This window comes from Gopherus evgoodei, chromosome 22 (genome assembly GCF_007399415.2).
Source record: "Gopherus evgoodei ecotype Sinaloan lineage chromosome 22, rGopEvg1_v1.p, whole genome shotgun sequence".
Taxonomy (NCBI): Eukaryota; Metazoa; Chordata; order Testudines; family Testudinidae; genus Gopherus; species Gopherus evgoodei.
This window is the reverse complement of record NC_044343.1, coordinates 3,876,358-3,890,892: the sequence shown is the minus strand read 5'-3', so window position 1 is coordinate 3,890,892 and position 14,535 is coordinate 3,876,358. Positions and strand designations below refer to the sequence as shown.

Sequence of the window (14,535 nt, the reverse complement as noted above, 5' to 3'; positions counted from 1 at the left end):
TTTGGTGCAGCCTGTGCCTTTGTCTCACTTTACTGACTCCTCTGCTTAGGGCCGTGAATGTCTGTCCTTCCCAACAGCACCTCTGTGTATTCAGAGCCTTCTGTTTCACAAAGCCAGTTGCCTTTCATAGTCTTTGCAGATTTCCAATTAGCTTGAGAGGATTTCTTGCCCCCTGCCTCCAAAACCCCGTTTGCTTGAAAAGAAGCAGGTTTGGTTTCTCCTCTATCTCCACCCCTCAGACTGGGAAATGCTGTTTGTCCTGTTGGCTTTTCAGCTTTACTACTAACGTGTGTGTGTGTGTCAGCTGATAGAAATGCTACTTGGTTCTTCTCCATGCAGGATCTTCAGTGCCCAGTTTGTGCTAGAAGCACACCTGTTTGAGATGATGTGTGGTTGAAGGAACAGCGTCAATTTCTCCCCACCTTGCACTCAATTCATAATCATTCCTGACAGTCCACATCGTAATGATGGGGCTTCCATTACCTCCCTTGCAGCTCTTCACAGCTGAAAAACTCTTCGTTGGGAAAGTTTTTCCTTGGTATTCAACCTAAATGTTATCCTTTATTTGTTCCTAGGTATGTGTGTTTAATCTAGCCAAACCAATTTCTCTCCCTCTTGTGTGTGTACACTCATCTAATACTGGTGGCCATTGCCCGTCCCCTCTTATAATGTCCTGCAAAATGCATTTATTTTACATCTCATGGATTCTGATCTTCTTTCCAAATAAAATTCATTGGAAAAACAGCATCTTGTGCATAAAAATACTTGCTGTTACCTATAAGACCAAGTGTTTATGGGAATGTGAAGGCCCCCTCTGGTAGCATGGCAGGTGCAGAACTGATGCAGTGGGGAGGGAACCTACCTAGGGTCACCCGCCATCACTTACAGGTGTTGAACTGCTCCTTGCCTTGTGTATTTACAGCAGTTTTGCCAAAGATTGGGAGAATATTTAGTACAGCTGGACATTTCCTTAGCGGATGTGAATGTGTCAGCTGGATTTCACTATAGTCCCTTCGCAACGGTTTGCGCGGTCAGAGGTGCAGAGCAAACTGCCTTTTCTGTTTGCAAATGCAATAGTAGGACTTTTCCTGGGAGCAGAAATCCAGACCTGTAAGCTGGAAGGTGAGTCATGCCCTGAGGAGCACCTCTAGAGGGGGTATGTGGGAGACACTTACCTCTCACTCTTGACCATCCACCTGCAATGCAGAGAGAGGAAGGTTCTTTGTTTAGAATTTTTATTTTTAAGGGAGAGGACCTACTTACTCCCCAGTGAGAATGAAGTCCTCTAACTTCTCAACAGGACAGCAGCACAAATGGTGGTGCTGGTTGTTCTCAGAGATGCTACCTCCACTGCTGTGTCTCAGTCCTGAATTCTGCCAGTGTCACCTCTAGAACTGAGGGTTCAGTCTCCTCTGTCTCCACCTCTCTGCTTAGACAGTCAGGGAACCGGTCCACACCAATTAGGCTGGTGGATGTTTGGCTGCTGCCCTAAGTGACCCCTACTCACCTTGCTCTCACATTCTACAGGTTGCTATTTTCATTCACTCCCACCTGGTCTGTTCTAATGACTGACTTAGGGCTAAAATGTTCCGTATCCCCATTGTGAGCTACCTTAGCCCTGCTCCTGTATACTGGTAGGGGAGACTTCGACTCCCCTCTAGCAAGGCAGTTGCTGAACTTTGCTAACAGCTTCTGCTCAAGTGTTTTCTCTTTCAGAGCGAAGGCCTCTGTTAAAAGCAGCTGTTCTCATACTGATACCACCACTCTTCCCCTGCTCGAGTCTTGTTCATCTGAGGGTCCCTCAGAACTTGAGATGCTAGTTTGCTGTAGTGGGGCAGGGGTGCTAGCACTTGTCCTGTTTTCCAGTTAAGGAAACACGTACAAGGAGGGGATGTGAGTTGCTCATGGTTACCCAGGAAGTCCCTGCTGGAGCTGAAAGCAGAACCCAGGAATCCTCCTCCCACTCCCCAGTGCTGCTGGAACAAATTGTCTAGCTGGGTTGCTGAAATCCCCTGAACCAAACTCTAACTCCTTTATATAATAGGAACCAATTCAAGCTCGGGGGAGCCGCAGCACCCTTAGTTCCAGCACCTCTGCCCGCCCTGCTGAAACCACCAGCCCCACACGTACAATGCCACTTTCAGCACCTATTGCCCCGGACAGCTCTGCAGCCTCTAGAACAGGCACCGGAACCTTTCACAGCGGGCTCTTGTTTCTCCTCGGGCCCTCATCAGCGACACACCCCGTGGCCCGGGGCATTGGCTCGGCTTCATGGGTAGGCGAGGCCAGAGTCGCTGACTGGCGTCCCCTCCAGCCAGTGAGAAACGGCGGTTTCTCTCCTGGCGTCCCCAGCAGCCAATCACAGGTGGACGTCTCCGGAAAGGGTGGAACCTCAGTATTGCGAGAGGAGGGGGAGGTGTCCGGGCGTGGAGCCGGCCAAAGATCCCGAAGGTAAGTGGGAAGGGACCGTCCCGGAAGCCGGGCGTGCTGGGGGACGAGGCCCGAGGGGAAGGAGACACGGAGGGGGGCAGACAGGTGGGGGAGGGGTGGTCAGGTGGGGACATGGGGGAGGGGAGGTCAGATGGGGGAGGGGGAGCCTGGCGTGGGGGACCAAGGCCTGGGTGGAAGCCTGGGGCTGGGTCGTTAGAGGGTCTAGGAGCCCTGGGCCTCCTGGGAGTCAGAGACAAGGAGCTGGGGCTGGCCCCGGCCCCAGGGGCGGGTGGTCACGGTGCTGGGGGAGCCTGGCACCAGGGACCCAGGGGCTGGTGTGAGGGGTCTGGGGGCGGGGTGGGATTTCCCCCCACGTCCCAGGGCTGGCCTCCAGCCGCACTCTGGGGGCAGTGTGATGGTGCGGTGACCCAACAGCACTATGCTCTGAGGAGGCAGGAAAGCTAGGGGGAGAGTAGCCCCCCAAATGAGGGACTAGCAGCAGCAGCTAGAAAATGCAGTTGGGGTTCCAACCCTCATGTCTTGGGTCAGCATTTTTGAGTCCCTAAGAACGCAGGAGCTACCATCCTCTGTCAGACGGCTGTTCAATCTAAATTTGCCGTGCCCAGCCCAATCTGATAGGGCTGTCATATGAGTTACAGGCATTAACAACCTTCCCAAATATTTTCAGGGACCCAGCATGGTCTTGTTTGTATGACAGCATAGCATGATCAGAACAACATATCGACTTTGTCCTGGAGATCAAAGCATTGACAAATGGCAAACTTCTTTCGTCACCGTCCATTTTTCCAATTCACCAGTCCAGTTTTCATGCTCCTTTTCAGGCGGAGAGAGGGGGCATTAAAACAGTCTTTGGGTCTGGTACAATGTTATAATGCAACACTTTTGTTGTGGAAGAAATTATCTACAAAATGGTAATTTCCATCTGCTATTAGAACCATGCAGCTCACAAAGGAAAACATTCTGCAGAGCAGTAATATGCTGTTCTTAAAAGATTGGGCATTGCTCCAAAGAAACTAAGGGTGTTTCCAATCGAAGTCTATATTCAGAATCCTCTGTAGACTTTGCTAGTTCAGTGCAGGCAAGACAGCTAATGTTGAATATGTTACCTTTAGTTGGACAAACATATGTTTTAATACACATGCATTGGGGAAGATACTTTCTTCAGGAATGACAGCTCTGGAAAATGAAGTTCTCTCTAGCTACAGATCAGGTGCAGGCAGATCAAGCTTACTGGCAATGTACCTAAGCCCTGACCTGGACAGACCACCTTGGAAACATGATAGAAGAGTTCTCTCTCTCAATCTGTTCGCTCTCTCGCTTCTCTGCCAAGTTTGAAAATGGAACCGGTTGGCCCACTTGTTGACAAAGGTATTTTTTCGTGACTGGGCATGCCTCTGCACCAAAAACCTGACTGAAATCCAGCAACTCACTTCACGCACGCCACCAGACAGCCATCAGACAGTAACCCCTTTAATTCACTACTGCCTTGGGGTTGGATTGGAACTGTTAACCTACAGATGCAAGGCGCTATATCCTTTTACCAGATCCCCAACCATTTAAAATTTTTTTAATAAACAAAAGTGTAGAATAACCCAGACCAGTACACAGAGATGATGATCATAAACACTGTCACCCCCTCAAGGAAATCTGTAGCCCCAAGGTTTTTTGTTTTCAATCTCATTTGCTGGTCCAGTAACCAGGTATCCAATTATCTACCTTGTCCCTCATTGGTTTGAGCATCGGTATGGCTATGAACATTTTGTCTTCATTCATTAGAGTGAAATATATTGTGATTGCTGAGTGCTCCCGGCCGTATGGAACTCTTTACCTTTGAGTCACGGCAGTAAGAACCTCTCAACATGCCATTGGTTTGACTCTGTAACTTAGTTCAGTGTAATAGCTAAGGGAAGTGGGCTAGAATCTTAGCTGTGCTTCTGCCTAATTTCTAGATCTCAAGGGAAACATCATTGATCGTATACCTTTAAAAAATATTTAATCTTAATTTAACCCATTTCTTCTTTTAAAGTGCTTTGTGGAATACAAATTGCACCCTGGCTGCATATACCATATGGGGGGAAACTTTTATGTTTCAGAGTAAATTGTTTATAGTGATTCAGGGAGCTTGAGTTTTACATCTTTGTCTTCTGTGAAGCTACCATCTGTTCGTTCTCTCATCCACTCTGTTGTTGTTCTGTATGAGAAAATAAAGAATAAACACTGAATTTCTGCCTAGGGCTTCCCTTTAAAGGGGCATACTACAGATGGTTTAGGTTTTTGCTAAACAAAAATTATCATATTTCAAAACCTAATAAAATACATGCTTTCAGGATTGTTTATTCGTTTAATTTAAAACAGGCTTTTTAAATAATTCAGCCGTTCACCTTCAGAATTGGCAACCCAAACATTGCAGCAGGATTTTCAGCCCAACCATATCTACATTGCACTCCGGGCATAAGAAATTGAAACTGATCCAGGTAAGTTACATTTAAAAAGAAAACCACATAAATGGTAAAAGAGTAATTTGAACAACAGAAGTTACCCATACCCTACGTGAAGTAATATTCTTCCAAAGTGGCTTGAATTAAAGCCCTTATCCTGCAGTTTGATTTTGGTGGGTGCAAAGTTCTGCCTGTGTGGATCCGATTGCAGGATTGGTACCTACATTCTCTGTGTTTTACTGTGACTGGGTCTCTCAGATGGTGCTTTCAAAACTGAGGCTGCCTCTATTCAGTATGAAAGATCTGGAGGTGCTTGTTATGGGATTATGAGTTTGCCCTGTGTCCTAACTTTGAAAATTTCCCTTTTCTCTGCTTACCTCCTTACCCCCATTTGTGCGTGCTAGCTGTTTGGTTCCCTCCGCTCTAGAGATGGCTGCATTTTAGTGGTGAGTGCCGTAATTCCTGTATATAGACTGAAATGCAGGTTTGGGATGAAATGCGCTCTTATAACTATTTATTTACATAGGAAAATATCATTTGTCTTGCTCCTTTCCACAGCTAGCGAGCTCAGGAGCGTGATTCTTTGGACACTTGTTTTTGCAGTTTAAATGCTGATGTGACAGTTGAAGTAGTTATCTGAAGGACGCCACCAAACTCACTTTTCACAGAGTCCCTGGCAGGGGACATTCTTCAGGGAGACAAGATGAATATCAAAGCAGTCAAAGTTCTGTGTCTACTGGGGGTCTTTTTCCTCATGCTGCTTGGGTCCCTCCTGCCTGTCAAGATAATAGAAGCGGATTATGAGAAAGCTCATCGCTCCAGAAAGCTCATTGCCCTCTGCAATTCATTCGGAGGAGGGGTCTTCCTGGCCACCTGCTTCAACGCCTTGCTCCCCGCCGTACGAGAAAAGGTAGCTGTGGGCAAACTCGTTGGGGTTTTATTTGCAACTGCAGTGAGTCCAGATAATCCCTTCTGTTCTGACGCGGGGATTTGGGAGAGTCTCTGCTTGCAGATGACATTGCTTTGAAGATGTTGTTCAATGTGATAACGGTGCCATGAGTTTCCCAGGGTGTTCTGGAAGCTATCACATTATCAGACTAAACCCTCTGCTCTGCCAGCTAGTGCCCAACATCTCCAGTTCAACTGTAGGCCACATAGGGGCTTCTCCTAATCCCAGCCCTACAAAGGCACATGCTTGGGCTGCCCATAACCCCGTATTCATCATTATGAGTTTAGGCAGTCCCAGCTTCATTGCATATTACAGTGCACACCAGATACCATGGGAACCCCAGGAAGAGGCTGATCCTTAAAGCAAGGGGGAGGATCCTAGAGACCCAGTAACACAAGCCTGATGTACCCTAGCAAATGCCCGTGGTTGGGAGCCTGCTGTGGTTCTGGCCTTTACACTGAAAACTTTTAAAGGTTAGGGAGGAGTTCTCCACCCCCCCCCCCCGGTCATTTTTTATGGTGAATGACGCAGCCAGTTTCACTGCAGGTTCCTTTTCCTTTGTTCCAGCTTCAGGAAGTTCTCAAGCTTGGGAAGGTGACCACAGACTACCCCCTGGCTGAGACCATCATGCTGGTGGGCTTCTTTATGACGGTCTTTGTGGAGCAGCTCATCCTGACCTTTCGGAAGGAGAAGCCTTCCTTCATCGACCTGGAGACCTTCAACGCCGGCTCAGACGTCGGGAGTGACTCAGAATATGAGAGCCCCTTCATAGCATCTTCCAGAGGGCGCACGCTTTACGAGGAGCACAGCCACCATTCCCACAGCCACGGCTTGAATGTCCAGGAGCTTTCCCAATCCAGCCCCTTGCGGCTCTTCAGCCTGGTGTTTGCCTTGTCTGCCCACTCCATCTTTGAGGGCCTGGCCCTGGGCCTCCAGGAGGAAGGAAACAAAATCATGAGTCTGTTCCTGGGCGTGGCCATCCACGAGACGCTGGTGGCTGTGGCGCTGGGCATCAGCATGGCCAAGATCTCATTAACACTGAAAGATGCCGCCAAGCTAGCACTTACGGTGAGTTTGATGATTCCTTTGGGCATTGGGATCGGCATGGGCATCGAGAGCGCCCAGAACGTGGCCAGCAGCGTGGCTTCTGTGCTCTTACAGGGCATTGCCGCGGGAACTTTCTTGTTCGTCACCTTCTTTGAGATCCTGGCAAAGGAACTGGAAGATAAGAACGATCGCCTGCTGAAGGTCCTCTTCCTCGTCTTGGGCTACACGGCCTTGGCCTTGCTTATCCTTTTCAAGTGGTGAAGGCTGGAGCAATGGACAGTAAACCCCGACTCCTCCCCATTGTAAATGGTGCCGAGAACATGACCCCTTTTCAGCCAAGCAGGGACGCTGAGGAACATCACCGTCTGGGGGCTGTTTCCGCATCAACCTGGCAAAGGGAGAATTGTTCCCTAGGGGTTCACAGAAAATAAGATTGGGGAGTGACCAAAAAGAGATTTCATGTGGCATTGTAACAGCGCTTTGGAGAGTTGGTGCAGAGATTGCTGGAGGTCATGGTGAAGTAGTTAGTTTGTAATGTTGCCTCCAAAGGGCCCTTGTCAGCTGTGCGTTCTGCTGTTTATCTAGAGATCCCACCCCCAGCACAGGATTACCTGCCTTTATATCCTGTGTCTCCTGCCATCTGTCTCTGGGCTCCAAGGAGGTGAAAAGTAATGGAGAAACCGAACTGAAAGCAGTCTGGGATAATGGATCGAAAGACAGCACTAAGCTGCTTGTACCAGTTTAGTTTTGAGTAGAAACCTGGCTGGTATTATTACCTGCCAAAAATATCAACTGTTCTGGGATACAACAAATGTCTTTTAGGTGTGATTTGGGCCAGGATCCTCTGCTGGCAGAGCTTCTGTTAACCCACAAAAAGTCCGTTGGGTCGGTATTGTTCCTGAGAGATTAATCAAAGAAATAGGCCAGAGTCCTTTTTACCCCCACGTGTCATGTTCCATCACCGTTGTCTGGCCCTTCATTGCACAGTCACTCGTGAATCTCTAGGAGTTTGGTAATGATCACTTTGAAAAATTTAACATTAAAATCCAAAATCCTTTCCAAAGCATCCAGGGAGCTCTGGCTGCATGGTCTTGACTTTGTACAAATGAATGTTTGCAATTTCTAGAATCCAGTTAGGTCATTTCAATTGTCTGAGGTGGATTTTGGTTTGTGGGGGGGAGGTCACCCTTGGACGGATCCGAAATGACTCTCCCAAAGCCATGTCTTTGTGCTAATGTGTTTGCTTCTCTCTTATAACGGCACATCTGTCCCATACGGTGACTTATGAGGACCAACTGATGGTGTCTGGCAACCAATATTTTAATCGCTACAGAACACCGGAGTTAATTAATCTTACTTGGAAGAAATGGGGAGGGGCTAATTTTAGGCCTCAGATGACCCCAGTTAGCAAGGGCAAATTAAAATACAGTTTGGCTTGATGTGCCAATTTGGTTCACAAATACAGAATTGCGGGCAGGTGGCATTGCAAACTTTCTCTCTGTTTTCTCTCTTGTAGCTAGCCACCACATGGAGGTTTGAGTCCAATGCTGCAGTCACAGCCTATCCTGCTGCTTCTATCGCTCGCCCTTCATTCTGGCCTCTTCAGGGCTTTGATGGCGAGACAGGCATAGTGTCCATAATGGCTTGGCTGTTTCTGCGTGTAAAAATATTCAGTTAGATGTGCAAACTACGCAACGGCTGTAGGGAGTATACTTGGGGGTCTTTGATGCCATGAGATAGGATAGATTGTATTCTTTCCTGCTCTCTCCCACACCACCTTAGTATCCGGGAATCTTATCAGTTTGGTTTGGATCTTGGATCGTCTTCACCACTGGAGTGGCTGAGACCTGGGATGAGTCTTGAAGTTCTGAGTTCAGTTCTGACTCGGCCACAGAAGCCCCGAGTGACCTTGGGTAGGTCTTTCTCCCCCTGTAAAAAGGGGCTGATGATATTTATCCTGCCTCTTGGGGGTGTTGTGAGAATTAGTCAGTTATGTCCCAGCTATTGCAGTGCTGAGTATTATCACTAAAAAGGGTTGCGTGTGCAGTGAGAATGGATCCAACGTGTTTGATGTGAGCGTTAATGTGAAACAAGCGAGGCCACGGGCAGTTTGCAAGGGGGCTGGTTTTCTGTGGTGCATTGTGTAAATCAGAGGTGGGATGGGTATTGCTGCTGCTCTAAAGGTGGTCTGCGTCTGGCTGCAGACGCTTTTGTCCTGCGCAGGCTTCATCTTGCAGGTAGGCTGCCAGATTTGAGCCCCTCACAGACAGCGGACGTGGGCGGTGTCTCAGTCCCAGGGTTTTCACTTGCCCATTTGTTCAAGAGCATTTTGTTTTCCTCCACTTCCACATTCAGGATCTTCCCCCATCCTCCAACCCATCGGTGGCTAGGCAGGGCTGATATTACAGTGTGAGACCCGCAGCCTCTATAGACTATCACATGTACAGGCCTGTCAATTCTCTTACGTGCACACTGTGACGGGGGCTGTGTATTTTGGGGTGACGTGACCTGGAGAAGCGAGGTGCAGAAAAGTTGGATCTCCCTTCTGTCGTCAGAGGAGCTAAAATCCCAAGGTGGTATCCAGATTTGCATTTCTCCTGTGGCAGACCACAACCACGGGCAATGACTTCCTTTTTAGTGGAGCTCCCACACCTGCCAGCGCTTGTTGGAGCACCTTCTGTTTGCTGAATGTTAATCAGAGCAAGGTAGGAGATGGAGTGCCTCCCTGTGAGTGATCCACAGCCTGAAGGATGCTCTCAAGCTGAAGCAATAGCCAAGGCTTATCCCAGCAAAGCTCCAGTGAGTTGCAGGACCCCAGTCCAAACCAGGGATAGATTTCCTGGCCCAGAAACATGCGCTTGCTCAGTGGTACTTCTGGGTGAAGTGTCCCTCTCTGCAGAGTTTATCCGGAGGAGAGAGCCAGAGTCCATGTTTCCTTCTCTGGGAAAGTAGCAGTATCTTCTGTCAGCACCTATCCCCCACCCTGCTATTGCTGAGTGGGTGCCTGGCTCAGGAGTGCAGGCGAGATTGCGTACTCTGCTGGGACACACAGGAAAGCTGCCCTGTGGCTCTGGGCATGTGTTTGTGTGTGAGCACATGTCCCCTCCCTTCCCCCTCCCATGTCCCGTCTGTCCTGTCCCGTCCCCGGCCAGTGCTGCAGATTTCCTACCATGGAACATGGCTTTTATTTCATCTTGACATTCCCATCTCAAGATCACAGGACAGACTGCTGGCCTTTATGGATGGGGAGCTGCAAGGTCCAGCCCAGGCGCTGCACTGTGCTGAAATCCTCCCAGTTGCAGCCGATGGTAGAAGGGCCTTTGCAGCCATTTACTTGGACAGCATCAGACTGGGGCAGGCGAGGGGTCGTTCAGCTCCTCTAACTGAATGTCATGCGTGCAAATACCATGCAGAGGAAGGGCTACTCCTTTCCAGCATGGGATAAGTGATGTAGACGTGCACGTGGATCCTATCCAGCCCCCTGGGATAATGTTTGGTCTGCCGAGGTTTTAACTTGTTCTAGCCAGTGCTCAGCCTGCAGATTCTTGTATCGGGAATGTCTATACTGCCATTTCTAGCCCCGCCCCCCGCAAGCCAGAATCAAGTGACCCAGGTTCGGTGCCTTGGCCCCCCAGTAGACGCACCCTACAACACAAAACAAGACAATGGCCAAACTTAAAACTGGTCCTTGTAACAAGGAGCAATAACGGGCTTTAGCCCAGACTAGAAAGAATAGTGAAAGGTCAGGGAACGTGAGTGGCTATGAAAATGTCACTTCCGTTTTTGTCTCTCTCATAAACGCTGGGTTTCTCCAAAGGCGTGTCAATTCGAGAATAGTGCTGTGGTTAGAGAGAGGTAATGGAAACATCCCCTTGGCAGGGCAGAAGGTGTGTTCTCCAACCAGATAGCCGATTTTTACCTTCTGTTAAAGGCCAAGTGAACTGTACCACTTTGGTGTAGATTTCAGTTTCAAAATAGCTTATTTTACAGGCACAGGTCCGCTTCTGCAGTCGGATCCACAAAGAGGGAGCCTGCACTAATACAGATCTGATCAGAAAATCGACCCTAATGAAGGGACAAATAATTGAGTACACTGTGGGGCATGATGAAGTTGTGTTTGTCATGTGTCCATATGATTGTTGGTTCCCAGACGCGCTGACTGACCCTTCTTACCCTGCCTCTGTACCGTATTTCATTGTGGTCTGGGGTAATGTGGCTTTGAGCTAGACAAATGCAATGAATTGAATAGAATATAAGCCATAATCCCTCAGCTGCTCTGAGTTTAAGACAGCCCATTAGCGAGGAGGGCTTCGTGGGAAGTGAATTTTAGAGCGCACTGGGATTCTTCAGTGCTTGTGTCACATCCTAAATGAATACGTGTGAATGGGGGCATGGTCAGATCTAAATGTCAGATAACCTGGGTTAGAAAATCAGGGGCTGTTGGGATTTAAATGAGTATTTAACCCCTGGGCCTTGTTGGGCATTTTTGATTGTAGTTCTCTGACCTTCTGGGGATCCCTTTGTAAGGGGGAGACTCTCTTCTTGGCCCATCTGCCCTCCTGGCATCCAAGTCCCCCATCCCTGATCGTCACTGTCCTCTTCGGTGGCTCTGTCCGGAGAGAGGTGTTTGTCTCCTAGCTGAGGGGTTGGGGTTAAAATCATGCCAAAGCAGACAACACTAGCTACGAGATGTCTTTGAAAGATCTGTCTGTGGTGTCCAAGGGTCATCTGCTCAGGATGGGCAAATCTCTGCATGTACCCCAAGCTATTAGGAAAGGGCTAAAGGCATTTTCAGATTGTTTGGACACACACACACCCCAGTAGAGAGAGGGGCTGTTACAGCTTAAAATACTCCTGGGGGGATTGCTCTTATGCAAGAGATTGAGTTCACAGAAGAGGAAAGGGTACCCCTCAAGTGAATTGAAAGTCTTCCTGGTATGGACTGAGGTCTGTGCCAGATGCAGTCCCAACCTTTGACGCATCATCCTAGCAGGATTGATCGTACTTGTTAATATTCCTGCAGAAGTACCCTTTGGAGCCAAGCCTGGCGTGTGTGGGGCCGGGGGTGCTGGTCATTCATCCTCCTCAGTTTCCAGGGTTCCAGCTTGGCTGATGGAAGGGGCGAGCCCTTTGCAATCAAGGCAGGTTTCTGTTTTGATAGACTTTGGGATTTAACCCCTTAAGAGCCACAAATGTGGCACGTTTTGCAGGTGGATCAGGGCTGCGGGGTTGCTAAAAGCACTGTCTGAGGTCACATCTTTTCCTGTTACTCTGCTGTGCTCCAGAATGATCCACCCAGGTGTGTGATGGAAATATTTATTTAACTGCGCGGGCAACTTGTGGTTATTATTTGTACAGTTGTTATTTTGTTTAGAAAAGCAGAAAACTGACAACTGCTCCCAATAAACACTTGGTTCTTTTCTTGATTTGTTTCATTCATTGTTTAGTTCTTAACGTTTCTGGGCTGCTCTGCCCGTCACACCGTGCCCCAGGCTGCTTCTCCGGATGATGCCCCATGATGTACACACGTAATGGTGTGCATTTAGCTTGTGGGTAAGGGGCCCCGATGCAACCAGAGCCTTCCATGCCATGGTCCAGTTCCAGATTTACACCCTGGGCCTGGCTAACTGCAGAAGCCACTTGGAGTTGTATCTGCTTATTCCAGATAGGAATTTGGCTTATGGGGGCCAACTGCTCATTGCCTTCCACAGGCATTTATACCCGTGCTCTGTGGGTGCACCAGGCCCCCATTCTCATCTGGGTGGGTTGGTTTTACAGCTCTGCACTGCCATGGCTGTCCCAGGCACAAGGTCACGGTGAATTGACCCACGGAGTCTAGTTGAGTAAACTAGGACTGTTGCAGCCAGGGTGGTTGTTATGTATGTGTGTTCTGGTAGCGCCTAGCAACCCTAGTCATGGACCAGGAGCCCGGGGTGCTTGGAGCTGTACAGGCACAGAACAAAAGGCAGGATCTGTCCCAAAGTGCTGACAGCCCAAGTGCAGTAGTTGGGGAAGAAACTTCACCGTCCCTAAGTTTAATCCCACCAGGCCAGTGGAGATGCCCCATGGCATCTCTGACATGTTTCACCTGGGGGCTTGTGCAAACACAGTGCAGCTTGCAGGATTCCTTCTGGCGGGAACCTTGGAGTGAAAGGAACCAGAGGAGGAAGAGCCCAGCAGTCATTAAAATGAGGGAGGACTCGATTTCTTTTTTTAATGAGTAACAGTTCAGCTCCTTCCACTCCAAGGGGCCAAGGAATTGTTCTGTACATGCTGCAACTGGGCAGTGAGGGGGTATGTTTATTATGCACCTAGGGAAGCCCCATCTTGGCCCTGTATCATTGGTAGAGGAAGAGACTGTGTCCCCCAGGGGGTCACTGCCTACCATCCCTTGTAATCAGGTGGGAAGCATCGTGTTCGCAGCAGGATCCTGTCACTTGCATCTCCAGGGAGGAGGCTCCCGAGGATGCAGCGACCCCTCCCTGCTGGCTCTGTGCTGTTACTCGCTTGTGTTTCTCAATGGGAGCTGTGCTGACAGCTGCGTGGGAGCCGCACTCATTCAGCGACGGCCAGGCTCCTCCGCTGGCAGCTATTAATAGCAGCTGCAGATTTTAATTGCTGCTGTGCCAGCGTTCGCATGAGTCATCCCGCCTCCAGCTCCCACGCGGGGATTCGCAAAGAGGCGCTGAGCGGCCTGGCAAGCCCAGTCCGCCGGGATCGGAGCTGTGGGCCTTCAGCAGAACAAGGCCTGCTTCTGCGCCCTCCCTCTAGCTCTTCCTCGGTCCTTTCCCTGCCATCTTTGCTTCATTCATGCAGAGACTAGAGCTGCCTCCTGCTGGATTGATCTCCAGGCCATTTTAACATCTTTCTGCATTTTGAACAGATTTCAAAAAAATCCCCCCCGCAGAGGCAGTTTTACAGCCACCTGGAGCAGGGTGGTCCTGGGGGTAGAGCATTGGCCTTGGACACCTGGGTTCCATTCCCAGCTCTGACACTGGCCACTCTCCGACTTCAGGCAAGTCACCTCCCCTCCTGCTCTTTGTTTGACTTGTCTGTTGGGACTGCAAGTTAGAGACAGAGGGACGCTCTCACTGTCTGAGCAGCACCCGGCATGATGGGGCCCTGATCGCAGACGCTCTATTGTCATTCATTCCTAACAGTAATACCTGTAAAACTCTGGTTTGCCCAGCAGCGTCTGGCCGAGAGCTCTGCCATGTTACCTGCAGTGGGTCGTGCTGCCAGCTGTTACAATCGCCAGCAGAAGAGTTGCTCTGGGGCAGTAGCTGTCATTGGAAATTGCCAAACTGTATAGCCCTGGGCTGATCCTCACCTCATGTTCTGTGGTGTAAATCTGGAGTAACTCCCTGAAGGCCATAGGGTTACCATGCTGAAAACCTGGGGCTGGGGGAAGCTGGGTGCTTGGAATGTCTCCAGTGCTCCGGTGACAGCAAAATGGGCCTGGTTGACTTATGCAGGGTGTGTGGGTGGCAGCGATGAGATGCAAGAGGCAGGGTGGTGCAGTGGCTGGGGCAGTCACCTAGGGTTTGGGAGACCCGAATGCAATTCCCCTGCTCTGCCACAGGCTTCCTAGGTGACCACGGGCAAGTCACTTAGTCTCTCTGGGCCTCATTCCCCATCTTGAAAATGAGG

General features: G+C 49.5%; 1 protein-coding gene across 10 annotated transcripts; it reads left to right on the top strand.

Moving 5' to 3' along the window:
- The first annotated feature begins 2,386 nt into the window (after positions 1-2,386).
- Positions 2,387-12,311, top strand: SLC39A3 (solute carrier family 39 member 3). 10 transcript variants are annotated; one of them, XM_030540448.1, is made up of 5 exons: positions 2,387-2,451; positions 4,807-4,925; positions 5,294-5,335; positions 5,448-5,799; positions 6,406-12,311. In XM_030540448.1, the coding sequence occupies exons 4-5, from the start codon at positions 5,593-5,595 to the stop codon at positions 7,144-7,146; spliced, it is 948 nt and encodes a 315-aa protein (XP_030396308.1). In that variant the 5' UTR covers positions 2,387-2,451; positions 4,807-4,925; positions 5,294-5,335; positions 5,448-5,592; the 3' UTR covers positions 7,147-12,311. The 10 variants fall into 10 exon arrangements, with proteins under 10 accessions (XP_030396308.1, XP_030396303.1, XP_030396302.1 ...); XM_030540443.1 differs by having other exon boundaries at positions 2,392-2,451; positions 3,564-4,925; XM_030540442.1 differs by having other exon boundaries at positions 2,410-2,451; positions 3,119-4,925.
- The last annotated feature ends 2,224 nt before the right edge of the window (positions 12,312-14,535 follow it).

Excerpts from the sequence above, each read along its gene's own strand:
- SLC39A3 (XM_030540448.1), top strand. The coding sequence starts at position 5,593 with ATGAATATCAAAGCAGTCAAAGTTCTGTGTCTACTGGGGGTCTTTTTC. Across the intron at positions 5,800-6,405 it reads TCCCCGCCGTACGAGAAAAG|CTTCAGGAAGTTCTCAAGCT; the intron begins GTAGCTGTGGGC and ends CCTTTGTTCCAG.